The following is an 18,724-nucleotide window of genomic DNA, read 5'->3' as shown; positions in this document are numbered from 1 at the left end:
AAACAGACGCACTAATACCCACCTTGGGGAGTTGCTAGGAAGATCCAAGAGCAGGTCGTTGCAGTGCTAGACCCGGACAACAGCCTAAAGAATGTGGTCATGTCAACCAGGAGAAGGCGTGGAATATTGGTGAAGGACCAGACCTGGCCCTGCCCTTTACAACAGGCGATGGGGCTTTGGTTTTGCAGAGGAAGAGAGATTTATGGGCCTAACGTGTCTAACAGGCCTATTTATGGGCCTAACAAAAATGAGTCCGAATGTCATCAAAATGAAAAATCTTTGTGTTTCAAAGGACACCATCAAGAAAGTAAAAAGACAACCCACAGACTGAGAGAAAGTATCTGCAAATCACATATCTGATAAAGGACTTGTACCTAGAACATAAAAAGAACGCTTAGGGGCTTCCCTGGTGGCGCAGTGGATAAGAATCTGCCTGCCAATGCAGGGGACATGGGTTCGGTCCCTGGTCCGGGAAGATCCCACATGACTCAGAGCAACTAAGCCCGTGAACCACAACTACTGAGCCCGCGAGCCACAACTACGGAAGCCCCTGCGCCTAGAGCCCGTGCTCTGTAACAAGAGAAGCCTCTGCAATGAGAAGCCCACACCGCAACGAAGAGTAAGCCCCCGCGCAGCAACGAAGACCCAAAACAGCCAAAAAAAAAAAAAAAAAAAGATATACAAATGGCCAATAAGCATATGAAAAGGTGCTCAACATCACTAGTCATTAGGGAAATGCAAATCAAAACCACAATGAGATACCACTTCACACCCACTAGGATGAAAAAAGAAGAGGGAATATGCCAAGCGTTGGAGAGGATGTGGAGAGACTGGAACCTTCATACACTGCTGGTGGGAATGTCAAATGGTGCTGCCACTTTGAAAACAGCCTGGCCATTCCTCAACTGATTAAATATCAAGTTACCATGTGACCCAGCAATTCCACTCCTAAGTATATACCCAAGAGAAATTTAAAAATATGCCCATGCAAAAACTTGTGCATGGATGTTCATAGCAGCATTATTCATAATAGCCCCAAAGCAGAAACATCCAAGTGTCTATCAATTGATGAGAAGATAAATAAAATGTGGTTTACCCATTAAAATGGAATATTATCCAGCCATAAAAAGGAATGAAATACTGATACCTGCTACAACATGGAGGAACCTTGAAAACATGCTAAGTGAAAGAAGTCAGTCACAAAAGTCCACATACTGTATGATTCTACTTATATGAAATGCCCAGAACTGGCAAACCCATAGAGACAGAAAGTAGATTAGCGGTTGCCTGGGGTGGGAAGAAAAGGAAATAGGGAGTGACGGTGATGAGTACGGGGTTTCTACTCAGGGAGATAAAATGTCCTGGAATCAGAGAGTGGTGATAGTTGCACGATTCTGTGACTATTTTAAAAACCATCGAACTGTGGACTTTAAAAGAGTACATTTTATGATACATGAATTATATCTCCATAAGCTAATATATATATATTTTTAAACTTTATTATTTTTTTTTATTTGTTGACTGCATTGGGTCTTAGTTGCGGTGCGCGGGCTCTTCGTTGCAGTGCTTGCGCTTCTCTCTAGCTGCGGCGCGCGGGCTTAGTTGCCCCGCGGCATGTGGGATCTTAGCTCCCCGACCAGGGATCGAACTGGCGTGCCCTGCATTGCAAGATGGATTCTCAACCACTGGACCACCAGGGAAGTCCCCATGAGCTAGTATTTTAAAAATGATGTCTGTAGTGATGAATGATATATAATACTGTTTTCAGGATCATCCATTATTATTATTTATTATTATAATTAGGAATATTTCCTGGTCCATCTCCAGCTCAGAGCAATCCTGCACCTGAATACCTGCCACCTGTATCACCTCTGATCTGTAGGTACCTGGAAAGTGAGCTACCCAGATCTCTACAGAGCCCAGCACACATGTCTGATTCGACCAGCTTCTGGGCAGCTTCTCTGAGCTGTCTCACCAGCACTAGAAATTAGCCTGCCAAACAGACAATGTTTTCAGCTTGGGGGTTGAGGAAACGTAGGCAGGGAGCAATTTTCCATATGCTCCCCTGAATCCCCCAGGCTTCCTTGCTGGTCAGTGGACAGAGAGAAAGTGATGTGTCACATCGGGACCAAGGCAGTTAAAGCTCATGTCCGTCTTTCACTCCTCTCTTCCCCTTTGGTGGTGGAGACACCAAAGCAGCCAGGACCCCTGATCTTCATCCAGAAGAGACCCAGGCAGAGCACGCATGAGAAAGAAAGAAATTTCTGGTGTGTGAAGCCCCTGAGATTTGGGGTTTGTTTGTTGTGGCAGCTAGCATTAATCATCCTGACCAATGCATTACTGTTGGCCAGTCTCTCTGGCCAGCCCTCTGAGGCTGAGGACCCTGTGGACCCCTCCTTGGCCTCGCACAACTCCACAGCTGGAGTTCATGTCTGAATGATTTCCTCATTCAACAGCCTGAATATGAAAACACAGACTAGGAAGAGGGAAAGTCAGATGAGAGCCCCTGCTTAGGGAGAGTCTTATTCGTACCAGCTCCTGGGCTCTGTCCTGCTGGTATTTATGACCCTCGCCCACTGGACAGAGGAGCAGCCTGAGGTTCCGGGAGGTTAAGTAACTTTCCCAAGGCCACTCAGCTAAAACAGGCCAAGCCTGGCTTCCAACCCGAGTCAACCAGGTCCTAAAACTCACGTCCTCACAGCACTCCACTGCCTTTGTGTCACATCTCAACAGCTTTCAGCCCATCCCAAAGCCCACCCCGGGCTGCTGTCCTCTGACTGCCCCCAGAGCAAGGCTGGCCATGTACGGGTAACTGATGCAGGATTCTGGGCAGTGTCCAAAGAGTGGACTTGGCCTCTGAGATGGATGCCTTCAAGCCAGGCTTTGGAGAGCATCATCGCACAGGGAGCGAGAAGCCGGCTCCGGGCATGAGCTTTGACTTCGAGCAGGGATTTTCAGCCAGACTCTCAGCAAACACACTCTGTCAGACACTGGGGGACACAGGCCAGCCAAGTGTCAGCTCGCCAGAAAGAGACTTGAGGTGGGAGAGGGAAGGGGCCCATAGAGGGAAGCTTCCCAGGGCCCCTCATTGTCTCATTCAAACCAACGCACAATGAATGAGAGCCATGTGTCCAACACTGTGCACGGGGCAGGGGACACAGAGAACAGATGCCATCATATCTGCCCAGTGAGCTACTAGCCTGGCCACCTATAGCAATGGCTCTCATCCTGGGTACCGTGCCTTTCCTGGGGGCACCTGCACCCGCTCAGTGACTTGAGATGGAAACCAGAGAGTCACTTGGGATTCCTCTTGTTCCCTTTCCTCATGCCCCACACCTGCCACCACCACCCCCGCCGAGAGCTCCTTCCCCCAACATTTCCCAAGGCCCTTGTGTCTTCCCCCCCACCCCGTCCCCCACCTCCTGCCCCAGCTGCGGCAGCAGCTCCCGGGAAGGCCTCCTGCCTCCAGCCCTCCCCCTCCCCTTTCTCCTCTGCGTTGGGAGAGAGACCATCGTAAACTGCAAATGGCATTCAGAGCCCTAGGGGCTCCCCACCGCCCTTAGGATGGTGTCAGGCTCCCCACCATGGTTTCCCAGGTCCTGCCACCCAGAGGGCCCCTGTAACACTGACCTCTCCCCCGCACACACACCCTTTCCCACCTCTGCACCAAGGCCTCTCACCCTCAGCACTCCTGACATTTGGGGCCACATAACTCTTCGTGGGGGGGCCGTCCTTGCATCGCAGCATGCTCAGCTGTACCCCTGCCCATGTGCGTTAGATGCCAGTAGCACATACCCCCAGTTGTGTCCACCAAAATGATCTCCAGACACAGCCAAATGTCCCCGGGGCGGGGCGCGGGGGAGGGCAAAACGTCCCCAGGTGAGAGCCCCTGCTCTAGACCTTTGCGCATGAAAGGCCCTTCTCCTTTCCTTTCACTCGCACCTGGCTTCCCCTCATCATCACACTGAAATTCGACTCAGCTGCATCCACTCCCAGACGGCTCCCTGGCTCCCCCAGGCCGGTCTAGGACAGCCTCCGCAGACCTTCCCACCCTCACACTTCCCTGTGCACCGTCAGCCACTGCTCCCATCACGCTGCATTCCACCGATCTGTTGACGTGCTGTCACCCTCTTTGGAAGGTGGGCTCTTCAGGAGCCACCTTCTCCAGGGCGTGGAAGCACTGACCCCACGGACCTGCAGAGGCACAACAGGGCGGCGAGCTGGGAGACCACCCAGGTGGGAGCGATGGCTTCTGACCAGAGGCAGAAGAGGCTCTGTGCGGAGAAGCAGAGACACAGCGGCAGAAAGACGGGGTGGGGTGTGGGGGGCAGAAAGACAGTGGGGGGGTGGCAGCTCCTTCCGGGTGCAGGGCCTTGCAGGGAACAGATGGACAAGGGTGACGAGATGGGGACATCAAGATGAGGCTGGGAGGAGGCGTGGCTGGAGCCCAGCGTGGGGCCTTTGGGAGAGGAAACTGGAGGCCAGGTCGTGAAGACCCCTGCATGTGTTCTGCAGCCCAAGATGTATTCAGCAGGATGTGAAATTGAAAAAAAAAAAGTTTGGGAAATGCTTTATTAGCAGTTAAACAGGTTTCTTTACTGAGGGACTTCTCAGAGCCTTTAATATGCTCACAGGCTGGGTGAATCTTTACAAGGGAGAGACCCGGCGAGCAGCGCTGCCCACAGGTAATTGTCCACAGAGGTGTTTTTTTTCCCAGAGCCTCTCGAATGGTCAGTGTTCCACATTCTACCCTTTGGAAAATGCCGCCTGGAGCCGAGACACAAGAGCTGCACCTTGAGGAGTGCGTACAAGGTGAGGACTACCTGGGTTTGGGGACAGGGGTCCTGGGGGTCGTTCGAAGGCCCCAGAGCCAGTGCTGGGGCTTCAGCCACGTGGCTCCTCTCCCAGCGCTCGCTCCCCAGCACCCGGGGTATCCGCAGCGCTGAGAAGTAACACAGGCTCCTGGGAGAGAGACTGCAGGAAGGACTAGGAAGGCAGCGCAACACTTATTATTGGAAAACAGTCAACCCACGGGACCGCTTCGAACACCTTCCCCAGGCCCCTGGGCCATAACATATGCTGTGGTTTAAATTTTTTTAATTGAGGAGTACTTAAGGAAAAAATGCTGGCAAGCTCTGAGGCACCTGTGAAACGGTCTGAGCTGCCGGGGAGGCTGGGCCCCACCCCTCCAGGAGATAGAGGCAGCGCTGAGCAGGGGTAGGGAGGGGCCCCGACTGGGGTCTGTGAGAAGAGGCTTCTGGTCAAGGTCGGCCGGCGGGGGGAGAGGGAAATGGCCCCTGCAGCAGCCCTTGGATAGGCCAAGCGAGGCAGCAAGGCCAGGCAAAGGCACAACCTCATCCTCACCACGGATCCTGGCCAGGCCAGCAGATGCGCGGGGGCGGGTGGTGGACACAGTGCAGCACAGGGGCAAAGCCAGAGGCTCTGGGATCACCGCGACCTGGGCTCAACTCCCAGCTGTTGCCTGGGACAGTGACAGCACCTCCTGAGGCTCCGTGTCCGCGCAAGACGGAGCCAACAGAATCACATCACACGGTGACAGCAAGACTAGGTGAGACCGTGCCTGCACACACTGGGTCCTCAGTATATGTTAGTTGCCACTGTTTGAGGGGGAACCCCAGCAGGTGGGCAGCCCGAAAGGGGGGCGCAGATGGAGAACTGGACGGACAAAGCTGAGCCACTGTAGAAACCACCTTGGCCGAGGGCAGCAAGAGTCTATCAGCTGCGCGGCCGTAGCAGGTCACTCCCTGCTCTGGGCCCCGGCAGCCACCTGTAAACAGGGCTGTCTATCCACCTCTCATCTCATGAAGGCCGGAACCGTCACAGATAGTGTCTAGTTGGTGTCTGGCTTGCTTTAGGTGCTCAGCACTGAGCTGTTCTCTTCCCCCGGGGGTGTTTACGCCCCTCAGGCCTGTTATGCCCGGAGTGGACTCCCTGTGTCAAGTGGTGGCCAGGAGACCGAAAACATCCCTGCAGCCTCTCAACAGGTCAGCGGCTGCGACTGCGGGCAAAGGGGGACCCTACTCAGACACGTCTCCTCCTTGACCATTTTCAACTTAAAGACTTTCAGGCCCGTACCTGGAACAAAGCGAGGCCACGCAGCCTGGTGGCCCTGCAGATGGAGAGGGCAGCCAGATGTGCCCAGGGCTACGCCTTGTGCAGAGCGAGGCAGCCCTGTCCAGCGTCTGGAGGAGTTTATGAACATGAATCCACTCGCTTCTGAAAAGTGCAAAGGCCCTGGGGTTGCCTGCCATTCCATTAAGAGGTGTGTATGATTACGACGGCAGCAGAAGCAGAAAAGGGAAGCAACTGGGGGTGGTGTCTCAGCAGGAGCAGGGGAAAGGGACACGGAGACGTCTGTGGGGTGAGGCTGGGCTGGCCGCCAGCAGGCGATGTAGGCGAGCACACCTTCTCCGGAGCAAGGCTCAGTGTGGCATGGGCGGTCCTCGTCACGCACTCAGGCCCCTGGGACCTCCCTAACATCCCAGGGGGCAGCGAGGGTGTGAGGTGGGAGCAGAGCTGCCAAGGACCTGTGACCCCTGCTGAGAACGACAAGGTGACTCAAGGGACTTCCGTGCTGTGTGAATAAAATATATAAGACTGTGCAGAGGGGCTTCACTGGCGGCGCAGTGGTTGAGAATCCGCCTGCCAATGCCGGGGACACGGGTTCGAGCCCTGGTCTGGGAAGATCCCACATGCCGCGGAGCAACTACGCCCGTGAGCCACAACTACTGAGCCTGCGCGTCTGGAGCCCGTGCTCCGCAACAAGAGAGGCCGTGACAGTGAGAGGCCCGCGTACCGCGATGAAGAGTGGCCCCCGCTCGCAACAACTAGAGAAAGCCCTCGCACAGAAACGAAGAACCAACACGGCCAAAAATAATTTTTTTCTTTTAAATGAAGCTAATTAAAATGAAGCTTTAAAAAACAAAACAACAACAAAAAAACTGTGCAGAAACCATCCATATGTACAGGGAGGGGAGGAGGCCTGGCTGTAAACTCGGAAGGAGCTACTGTGGGTTTAATCCCCTCGTGTCGCCCTGGATGCCTTCAGCAGGGGCCTTCAGCAGCCCACCTGCTGCTGGAGGAGCTGGTGTGTGTGAGCTGGACTCCTTGTGTCCACAGTCCCGCCTCTGACTCCTGAGTGGAACTCAAGCTGAGGAGCCGCAGCATCCATGTTTAACTGCATCCAGCGCCCGTGCCACCATGAGTGCACACAGGCCACGGGGGTGACCCCAGTCCTGAGGCCCTTGAGCGTCCTCCAGAACACTTCAGAAAACGCTGCATCCTGCTGTGTGTTCAGCTGACTTTGCCTCTGCCGGCGCAGCTTCAGCCAGCCCCTTTCCTTCCCATCAGCCCTGGCCCCTTCCCGTCACGCTGACCTCTCAGAGCCACCCCTGCTGTGCCCTTTCTTCTGGGCACTCTGATCCCTGCCTCAGCCGAGCCTCCACCTGTCCTGCCACAAACGCCTGGGTGTGAACAGTGGGAAGTATGAGGGCCCCTGGAGGGGACTGGGCCCCCAAGAAGCAGGCCTCCTCACCCCAGGCCTGGGGTGGCCTGGACCACTGCCTTGGCCTGGCCAGGCTTGGGTGCCTCTGGAGGAGGATGAGAATTCTGGATCTGGAGACCAATGGCACCACCGGCTGGGCACTCCTCACATGGCCTGGCACAAACCTGGGGGCCCATATTCCTCCTGCTTTGGGGTTTGGGCAGCCTCTTACCTTTGGGGTGAGGTACTTGGTCATAATTTCCTTCCCTTTTTCTCCCAGTTTTTCATCCGGAGTAACTTCATATTCTGCCTAAAACAGAAGAAGGAAAAGAAAAATAATAGATTTGTTCACGACCTTCTCATAGTTGTAGAACCTTAGAGGCCCCTGGAGAAGACACCCTGGAGGTCACGTGATCAATCCCCTCCTTCTACAGGGCAGGGACTGAGGCCCAGAGAGGGGAGGAGCCCTGACGTCCAGTCCAGCCTACGCTGCTCCACCGTGGACACATGCTCAGAACTGGGGCGGCACATAAGAATCACGGGGGAGCCAACGATGGTGCTCGGGCCCCGCCCCATGCCCATGGAGTCAGACCCTCTGGCGATGGAGGCCGGGCACCCAGGCACCTGGGGTTGAGAACCACTGGCTTACGAAAATCAAAGGAAGCTGCTGGAAAGTAACTGGAGCCACCAACCTGGAAGATCCTCGAGAGGGGCTGCTGAGGTCACACACCTTACAAGCCGTGTGACCTTGGACTGTTTCCTCAACCTCTATGAAGTGCAGATGGAAAAAGCACTTACGTGTAGGGTGATTGTGCAGAGAGAACGTGACAGAGACGGGCACATAATAAATACTCATTGTAATGACTACACCTTGCAAGAGAAGACAATAATATGCATTCCGTAGCTTTTACAGCTTTTCAGTTTACAAAGGGAACATACAGAGAGATTTCAAATGCTCTTATATGAACCTAAAAAGAGCCCAGGTAGTGACACAGGAGGGCAGGGGCTGCTGTCATACCCCTTCATCTGCAAACAAAGAGCAGAAGGTTCAGCAGAGTTGCCTAGGGTCACTGGGAGGTGGGCGGGGGCGGGGGGCAGGGGCGGGGGGCTGCAGCGAGGCGGCAGGGCTGGGACTTGGACCTCCAAGCCCAGACCTCTTTCTCAACAACACCAAGGAATTTAGGACCCTGATGGCTGGCCAAGCCAGTGGGACCCGAGCCCTGAAGAAAGAAGTGAGGCCTCAAAAGACAAACTGTGTTATCTTCCTTGACCCGAGAGAGGCTCCTTCACTGGCATCTGACCCACTTGCTAAGTGGGTAAAAGGCCTCCTCGAGTTAAGGAAGAGCTTGGGTGAGTTTACCTTTCTCATTTAAACAAGGGAACTAATTGCAAATTGTTTATAACCATTTCAAAATCCACCACCCAAGGACTTGTCAGCCTCCGTCCAAAAGTACAGCTATTTCAAAAGAGACAGGAAATGACATCAGCACAGCGGGACTGAAACTCCTTCCCCAGCCACCTCGCTGTGAAGTCAGACCCCAACCTCCACCCCCCACCCCCTGGCCTGGTTCAAAGCAACCTCTCAATCCAGTGTCTAGGGTCCAATTTCTCCCCAGGCCAGCCCGGAAGACCCTCCTGGGCTGGAGCTGCAACTCTAAAGGGGCTGAGGGTTCTAGAGTACAACTGCCCCCCTATTTTCCAGTGGGGAGAAGAGAAGCTCCCAGTGTCCAGCCACCCTGGAAACCCCTCCTGGTGGTCTGGCGCTATGGGAATTTACCCAGACTGCTTTGCAGGGCCCAGGCCACAGGCAAATGCCCAACTACCTTTTGGGGGTAACTCAATCCCATGCAGAACCCTGGATTTGCACTGTCCCAAAACACATCTGTGAAGGAGGCTCTATCTAACCAAATGGAGGCCTAAGGCTCACTAATCAGCCTCAATAACCAGCTGAAAATATTATTGCTCTGGGTACTAAAACCCACGTTAAAAAAATAACATCCCTTTCAGGTCAGCTCCCTCCCAGCAGAGGCCCGGCTGGGCAGCTGGGCGCCACAGTTCCACAGGGCGGCAGCCGGGAGCACGCGGGGACAGGCATCCCCGGCCCGGCATCAAAAGGCCTTTCTTTGAGAGTCCATGTCAGGTCGCCACCACTTGAAGAGCATTTGTGTTGGGAGGCAGAAAACCAACAGAAGGCTTCCAGCTGGGCTTTCCACACCGATTAAGTCACCTGGAGTGACAGGCCAAGTCTCCACAGTGACCCCTGAGAGGGGCTCATGGGGGACCCGTCCTGAGAGGCCACCTACAGAGAAAAAGCACCATGGCAGCTCGGCTGGGCAGAGCTCAGGCCAATCACACAACCAGAGGCGGGGGACCACCCGGGAACCCGCTGCTACGGGAACACCCTTGCCCAGGTAGTCGGCCAAAGCTGCTGAAATCAGCTTCAACCAGAAAACATAGACAGCAAATAAGAGGCTGGGCTGGGCCAGCAGCCTAGAATTTTACTATTAGAGTGGGCTCTGGAAGCGGCAGCCCGACAATGACTTCAACGAACAGAGAGGTGAACCACATGCCAGGATGCCCCCGTGACCTCCATCCGTGAGAATTCCCTCCAACCAGGGTGGGTGGTGGGCTTGTCCCCTCCTCCCAACAGAGGGGACACACACTGTCCTCCCTGCCGTGTTGCCCATCTGAAACCTTCTCCTGCCCAGAGCTCAACCCTAACAGCCAGAGTGCCAAAGAGCTCCTGTGCCAGTCCACGCGGAGGGTATTTCTCTTCCCCAGATACATCCATGGTGCCAATGGAGGCAGGCATTTAATGAGCCTTCTCTTTGCACGGTGATTTATGCCAAACACAGGAATGGCCTTTGGGGAGGAGATGCTGTAACACAAAGAGCAGAATACTACATTGAGTTTAAGGCGAAAAGAATTATTTACGTATCTGTACTTGCCAAAGAGTATAAACATCTGTGTACATCCTAGTTTACAAACCTAATATTTCATTCTCTCTCTTGGCTGGCTCTAATTGCATCATCCATCTCAGAAAATGCTAATAAAAATATGTCCTCTATTAAAACACATTTCCCTCAGATGAGTTTTTAAAAACATGAAGACTGCAAACGGGTACAAGGGGCCCTGCCACGTTTTCACAGAAGCCGGCACTGCTTTTACAGAGCAGAGTCTGAGCTGAATTCCTCTCGGCCTCTGACCAACTTGAGATGTCACCTCCTCGTCCCGGGAGCCCTTCTCCTGCCCTGGCAGGAAGATGAAATCAGAGAGGCTGAGGTCTCGCCACCTCCGGCTTCTGTAATTACCGATGTGGTCAGCTTTTCCAGAGTCCTCGCGGCAGGGACAAGTGACACGCCCGGCTGGCAGGGCTGCTCCTCATGGCTCTTTCTGGAGAAACACCCGGCTCCTCCCACCTTGGCCTCAGCGTCTTGCTGGTGCCCGACCATGGGGGTGGGGGTCTCCGTTTGCCCCTCTGGAGTCACTCCCCACCCCGCGGGCTCCCTCGCCGCCTGGGCACCCGGGTTCCTGGACCCCCTTCTGAAGACCCAGCTCCTGCAGCTGCCTTCTCCCACTCCTTCCTGTATCGGCCCTTCCCCTGTCCCTGCAGAGCGCAGGTGTGTACATCAGCCAATGCTGCTTTCCCCGCTCTGCCCAGCACTCTGTCAACCGTCCTCATTAAACTTTAGTTCATTCACACATGAGTGAGCCATCCATCTCCGGCCAGGCCCCTCACTGATGCCTGAACAATCCTTCAGATGGCTGGCATCGCCTGCCCCCTCCCAGCCCCCCCAGCGAGAATGAAGAAGCACTGCAGATGGGGGTGTCCCCCCGGGGCCCCAGCATCAGATGGGCCTGGTCAGTTCCACAGCCTGTGCCCACCTGGGCAGACAGAGTGTTCTCTGGTCTCTGGCCGCCATGTGAGGAGCCCTCGGGCCTGGGTCAGGAAGGGATTCCATGGCCCAGGTTTCAATGGGATGGGCCCAGAGAAAGAAGGGAGGAAGGAGAGGACCCCTGGCCACGCGGGGTACAGACAGAATGGTAGGAGTGACCCCAAGGTGGCGGCACCACGGCCACCAGCTTGAGAGACATATCTTGGCGGAGGCAAACTCAGAAAAGAAGTTAGGAGGAAAGGGTGCTGACCCTCTCTCGGGGCAGGGGTCGGGGGGAGGTGACAGATTTACCAGCTGCTGTCAGAGAGCACAGAGGGGCTGTGCTCTCACCTGCTGTGTGCCCATCATTCAGAGAGCCTCCGCCCGGAGTGGCTCTGTGCCACCCCCGCACCACCCAGCTGGTCCTCCTCCTGCAGCCCCTGGAGTTATTTCTCTGTCCTTACTCCCTCCTGCGCTCATAAGGCCACCGTGCAAAGGTCTTTGGCTCTCCCTGCTATTCTTTCAATTCTAAGTGAAAAGAATCCCAACCTAGCCTAATTCAGGCAAAACCGTAATCTCTGGGCTCCTGGAATCCAAGGATGGGTTGAACAACCAAATTGTGAGGAAAATGGAAATGCAGCCTGGCCCAGAGCACCAGGAACCAGGGACATGAGCACTTCTGGAACCCACTCTCACCGGGGTATGTGTGTGTATGTGTGTCTGTGTCTGTGTCTGTGTCTGTGTGTGTGTGTGTGTGTGTCTGTGTGTGTTGGCCTCATTCTCCCTCAGTGCTGCCTGGCTTGCTCCAGTGGTACGAAACCCAGCAGCCAGGTTTTTTTTATTCTAAGCCTCCTCTACCAGAGAAGGACTTCCCCTCAAATCTATAAACCCCAGAGAAAGGACTCATTGATCTGCACTGGCTCACAGACTCATCCCTGCTCCAATCAGCTGTGGTTTTCAGGCGACAGCATTAAGAACATGGCAGCTTCTACGAGAGCCATGTTGTCTGGGAGTACAGGTGGGACACCCAGGAGACTGGACAATCCCACAGATGTCCAGTATATGAACCTACTTTTTTACAAGTGGTACTTTTTCAAGATGACCCTGCTCCCAGGCTTTACCAACTGCTCTGAGGGTCTTTATGTCCACCTGAAGAATGATTACCACCCTCCACCCTCCCTCTTTTGGGAGATCACAGCAGTGATAGAAAGACAAAAATAAATACTGGGTATGATTCAAAAATAAGAGAAACAGAATATTTAGTTCCACTGGTGAGGCATTTCAATTCATTTTACAACAAAATTCCAGGATAACCGGACATATCTGAAACCAGGTGATAGCCCACTAATTTCACATGCCATAGTTCTGGGCTAGAGTGACTTTTAGCATTTCCTGATATGAGACTCCATCTGTAGTCCATTTGTAGTCATATTTGTAGTTGCCAGTCTCCAAAATGCACACTTTAATAATCCTCACATCCTGATATTCATGTTCTTGAGAAGGCTCTTTCCATCCTGAATAGAGGGCTAACCCACGTAACCACTACAGTATCAGGGATATGGCAGTATGGAACCTCTGAGTCCAGGTTATAAAAGACACTGCAGCTTCTACCATTCTCTCTTGGATCACGTGCTCTGGGGAAAGCCAGCCATGTTGTGAGGACACTCAAGCAGTCCATGGAGAGGCTCACATGGAAGACAGCTGAGGCCTCCAGCCAACATCCAGCACCAACCTGCCAGCCATGTGTGCAAGCCTGGAAACAGATCAAGCTTTCAGATGACTGCAGCCCCAGCCAGTATCTTGAGGTAACCTTTAGAGAGACCATAAGCCAGTAGCACCTCAGTTAACCACTTCCAAATCCTTGGCCCATAGAAACTATGAGATGATAAATGTTTATTGTTGCTTCAAGCTGTTAAGTTTTAGGTAATTTCTTACCCAGCAATAGATAACAAATACTTGACAGGTGTCTGAACTTATAGCTAGTATCTCTTAGTTCATTAAAAAATGCTCTTTCTTTCTTTTTCAATCTTGCATTTAATCAGAAAGCAAGCTCCATGAGGGCAGGAACTTACTTCTCCTGCTCACTCTGTAGTTTCCAACTGCTAGAACAGAGTGTGACACATTGGAGACATCTCATAAATGTGTGTTGAGTAAATCTGGTCGAGTATCTGCCAAACCTCCCCTAATCCCAAAGAGAAGAGACCTGAAAACTTTAAGTTGCACCCATGCTTGGGGACGGGAGGGTTTCAAATGAGCTGAGATGCCATCAAGGCTCCCAGAAAACAATTTAGAGAAGAAGTACATCAGTCTTTAAGAGGTCCATGGCCAGACCCTATTGGCCTGTGGAGGTTGACATGAGCCTGGAAGCCCTTCCAATCCCCTGACCCGCTAGGCAAATCTTCTTGGCCCTCCAGAAGCCAAATCTACTCAAGGCCTTGACTTGGGTCACTGACTCCATTTCCCTGGAAGGGAGGGCAATGGGGGGGTCCTTCTCAGGCTCCCAGAAGCTGCTCGACAACCAAGACTAAGGGCCGAATTGCCCCTGCAGTCTGATGAATGATGCACAAACAGTTCTGCTGCCCCCAAATCACCCAGGCCCCATTTTAAAACAGCCGATGCCTTCTGCTTGACTCGAGAAACTCCGTCTTTAGGACTGTGCAGGGGAGCAGCCCTTCCTGGGGGCTACGTCAGAGCCGATGAAGATGGGTTAGTTTTAAAAAACTCCACTTGGTAGAAATTCGGCACAGAGGTGGGAACGGTGTGTATGGCTGTGACTGAGCCAGGGGCACCGGAGCGGCATGCAGCACCAAGGATGCCGCCACCTCCTCCCTCCTCGGAGTTCCAGTCAGGATGGAAGAAAAAAGGTATTTTAGACGAGCATTGCGCCAGCCCTGGAAAACTCAGTAAAGTCTTCATGCGTAAAAGAGGTGTTCCAAAGCCTGTTCATTTGACACGTCAGGATGGGCAATGAAAGGCCTTGCTAATTCTCAGAGATGCAGACAAAAACGCGAGGGGATGGGGTGAGCCTCCCGTGAGGGGCGGCGGCGTTAAGGCATATGTAAGGAGCATTTGACGCGTCAACACAGGGAGCCAGACTCACATTTCCTTTCCAAAAGAGAGATCTTGGTACAGGCCCAGCAAAAGAGAACGTCTGCAGGACCAGAATGAAAATAGGCATCCACTGGATTTTTTTTCCTTCTTCTTTTCAAACTGACTATAAACGTCTAATAAGACACGTGGCTGGAAAATTCCACTGGCTCCTGGGTTTAGCCTTGCCCTGCCCTGCCTCATCGACTCTCCAGACGGGTCCCAAAGCTGCCAATGCCTCATCTTTTCCAAATGGGGAGGAGCCTTTGTCCAGGGCTCAGACTTTGATCCTCAGCTCCTCCATCCACGTTCACCTCCTTGGTGAGCTCATCCAGCCCGTGGCTCTAAGTACCAGCTACATGCTGACAACTCCCAATCTGCTATTTCCAGCCCAGACCACTCTCACAAACTCCGGATTCTGACACCCACCTCTGCATGGACATCTCCACTGGGCCATCTGGTAGACGTCGGAAGCTGAGTGTGCCCCAGGTGAAGATCCTGACCTCCCCACAAACAAACCTCCCACAGCCCTACCCTCATTCCATCCTTCCACTGGTTCAGGTCAACACTTTGAAGTCATCACCAACTCTTCTCTCTCACCCCCAGGGCATCAGAAAATACTGTGAGCTCTGGTTCAAAACATGCCCCCAATCCTACCACTTGTCACCACGGCCGGCTGCTTCCACCCTGGCTTGAGCAACTACCCGCTCTCACCCATCAGAGCTCCCCACTCTGACCCTTGCCCCCCCATAGCCTTTTCCCAACACAGGAGCCAGAGGGATCCTTTAAAAACCTAAATCAGACCATGGCATTGCTCTGCTCAAAACCCTCCAGTGGCTCCCCTGCTTCACTCAAAGTCAGAGTTCTCTAATGGCACAAGGTCTTGGATGGTTGTCACCTCTCCTAGACCCCTCTGCCCTGGCTCCCTCCACTCCAGCCACGGACACAAGCTCCCAGTGAGTCCTGAGCATTGATCACCTGTCAGGTTCAGTGTTGTGAGGATTCAGAGATGATGAGCTATGTCTGTGCCACCCAGAGACTTGCAGTTAGTGGAGGAGAAAGGCACACAAATAGAGCCCTACTGGCTACATTCATCAGGCGTCTGTGACATGCCGGACACTGCCCTGAGTGGCGCGAACTCATTCAATCTCTCCTCAACACGTCCACCACCATCAGGTACAACTATGGCCCCACTTACAGGTGAGATATGGGGCACAGAGGGGTCAAGCACCTGCCCACGGTCTCCCTGGCAGCTGAGGTGGCGCCAGCATTGCCTCAAGGTCTGTCTCAGGGTCCTGCACCCCCCCCCCCCCACGATGCGCCATTCTGCCAGCACCGCGCAGTAATGAGGCTCAGGTGTGTGAGGCTCAGGTGTGTGTCGAGGCCCGGAGCAGAGGGCATGTGGGGAGAGAGGGCGGATGGGGAAGGCTTCTGAGAGCAGAGTGCAGGGGGATGAGCTGGCACTCACCAGGCAGAGGGGGCCCGGGAGGCATTTCGAGTAGTGAGAGGGAGGGAGTCAGGGCTGAGAGGCTTTAACCAGCCTGGCCAGTCAAAGCCTGGGTGGGCAGGGGCCTGCTGGTGGAAGGTCTAGGAGGGCAGCCTCAGAGCTTGGACTTTGCTCTGGATGTCAGTGTTTCCCAACTCTGGACATACACACAGTACAGTCCTGAAAGATGTGAAAACTGCCAATGTCTGCTACAAACAGTGGCCAGTCCAGTGGGAGGTGATGAACACCCCTAGTGCCAAACTGTAGTCTCTAAGTACCATTGCCCAGTAAAAGGAACCAGGGCTTCTTGGAGAAATGACAAACTCTAGGTGGAGGGCAGGAAACAAACAAGATGAGCCCGGAACACTGCATCACACCAGACAGCAAGGAGGCTGCCAATGACCACTGGGGTCCTCTCAAGGGCCCAAAAGCCAACCTGAAGGGCTCCACAGACCAACAATGAAACCATGGAGCACCAATGCATCAAAATGCCCCATGTTTATCATTGGAGGATGCCAGTGAACCAATTTGGTACTTTGAAAACATAAACATGGGGAAAGAATCAAGCAATTCCTATATGAACTTTACCATCGGGTAACCAAACAGTAATTGAAAGGAAGTGTTTCCCAGTTAGCAAATGAAGAAGGAATGACAGAATGTCGCCATGTCACAACCCCTAATTAATCAATAGATTTGGGTATTGAATATCAATGGCTGCTGCCATCTCAAAAAGACAGACACCAAATATTATAAGTCCCCTAGCAGGGACTTCCCTGGTGGCACAGTGGTTACGAATCTATCTTCCGATGCAGGGGACACGGGTTGGATCCCTGGTCTGGGAACTAAGATCCTACATGCGGCGGGGCAACTAAGCCCGCGTGCCGCAACTAGAGAGAAGCCAGCGCACCGCAACGAGGAGCCCACACACCACAGTGAAGGATCCTGTGTGCCGCAGCTAAGACCCGACACAGGCAAAAACAAAATAAATAAATATTTTTTAAAAAGTCCCCTAGCAGAAGAGCCTGAAACCACTTATGAAGTCAGTCCCTTACCACCACCAGATTGAAACTAAATCTGACCAAGTTTCTAGATTCCATGAGCAATTTACAAGAAATACAGAGGAACTTATTAAACGACACATGGGGGTGAGAACACAACATTCAGGCTGTGGGACACTCTTGGAGATGGTTATAAACTGTTAAGACATGCATTTACAAAAAGCGTGAGAATATCAGAAATTTGAACGCTGATGCTATCTGATTATTAACACTGATTATGTGATGAGAGTAACAAATTATTTTCTTTAGCTGTGATAATGGTATTGTGGTTTTTTGGTTGAAGAGCCGTCATCATTTAGATATACGTGCTGACACGTTCACAGATAAAATGACATAAGTGAGGTCAGCTGCAAAATGTGCCAGAGGGGAGGATGTGGGTGAAACAAGGTTGGCCTTGAATCCATAATTGTTGGAGCAGGGTGCATGGGGGTTCATTCTGCTATTCTGTAGACTTTTACTTTTTATAGTTTGAAATTTTCCATAATAAAACGTTATGAAAATACCAGGCCCCATCCCCAGAGATTGAAATTAATGAGTCTGGGCTTCAGCTCAGGCATTAGTATCTTTTTTAAGGCTCCCCAGGTGTTTCTACTGCTCAGCTGAGGTTGAGATCTATGGTGATCACTTGTATGCGTCATGTGAGAGCCTGCGTGGAGACCAGGAGAGAGGTTGTAGAGGGAAGGGAACTGGGCTAGGAGGAGTCAGGAGCCAGGCACATGGTCCTTGATCCGGTTGGGTGAGGAATGACGAGAGGGAGGGGTCAAGAACAATGCAAAGATTTCGGGGATGGGTGATGGAGGGGTGCTGGTCACTGGAATAGGGAACATGTCAGGGCTGGTAGCCGTGGGGAGCTGGGGGAGGGTGCTGAGTTTGTTAAGGATGTGCTGACTTCAAGGGGCCCATGTGACTTCCAGTGGAGAAGTTCAGGGGACAGTTTGGCCAGTGGGTCTAGAGATCCACCTTGAGACCCTGAAGAAGACACAGAAAGTTGGGCCCCATAGGGCTGTCCCCCACACCAAGCTGGAGGTCAGGATGGCTGCAGCCAATGATGGCATTAGGGCCTCTAGGAAACAACAGCACCTTGGTGCCCTGCCTTGGAAAGGGGGGGCCCAAATGACCCCATTCCTTTCACGACTGACCGTGATTCATCTTTCACCTCCCCACTCCTTGTCTACCTTCCTTGGACAGACACCCAAAGAGCAGTAGGCCAGGCTGAGGTGCCCTGTCCTCCCAAGCAAGTGTTGAGGAACTCCTGTGTGTTCCTACGTCCTGTCCTAAAAGCCCACACAGATCAATCAGCATTTGTTTTTTGTTTTTTTTTTAAAATTGAAGTATAGGCGATTTACGTTTCAGGTATATAGCAAAATGATTCAGTTATATATATGCACACATATATATTCTTTTTCAGATTCTTTTCCATTATAGATTATTACAAGATATTAAATATAGTTCCCTGTGCTATACAGTAGGTCCTTGTTGTTTATCTGTTTTATATATAGTACTGTGTATCTGTTAATCCCAAATTCCCAATTTATCCCTTCCCCTCCCTTTCCCCTTCGGTAACCTTAAGTTTGTTTTCTATGTCTGCAAGTCTATTTTTGTTTTGTAAATAAGTTCATTTGTATTATTTTTTTACATTCCACATATAAGCGATATCATATGATATTTGTCTTTCTCTGACCTACTTCACTTAGTATGATCATCTCTAGGTCCA

General features: G+C 52.5%; 1 protein-coding gene across 4 annotated transcripts in view; it reads right to left on the bottom strand.

Moving 5' to 3' along the window:
• Positions 1-18,724, bottom strand: part of GRK5 (G protein-coupled receptor kinase 5) — a 223,427-nt gene that overhangs the window by 47,216 nt on the left and 157,487 nt on the right. For all 4 annotated transcript variants that reach the window (XR_003796962.1, XM_029244703.1, XM_029244702.1 and 1 more), the window contains one exon: positions 7,737-7,814. Coding sequence is in view for 3 of the 4 variants with exons in the window: in XM_029244703.1 (XP_029100536.1) it covers positions 7,737-7,814 (78 nt within the window). In the remaining variant the exon portion in view is untranslated. The remainder of the gene's footprint in view (positions 1-7,736; positions 7,815-18,724) is intronic.

Source organism: Monodon monoceros, unplaced genomic scaffold (assembly GCF_005190385.1).
Source record: "Monodon monoceros isolate NGI ecotype Baffin Bay Population unplaced genomic scaffold, NGI_Narwhal_1 Super_Scaffold_4, whole genome shotgun sequence".
NCBI lineage: Eukaryota > Metazoa > Chordata > Mammalia > Artiodactyla > Monodontidae > Monodon > Monodon monoceros.
This window is presented reverse-complemented; position numbering and strand designations above follow the sequence as displayed.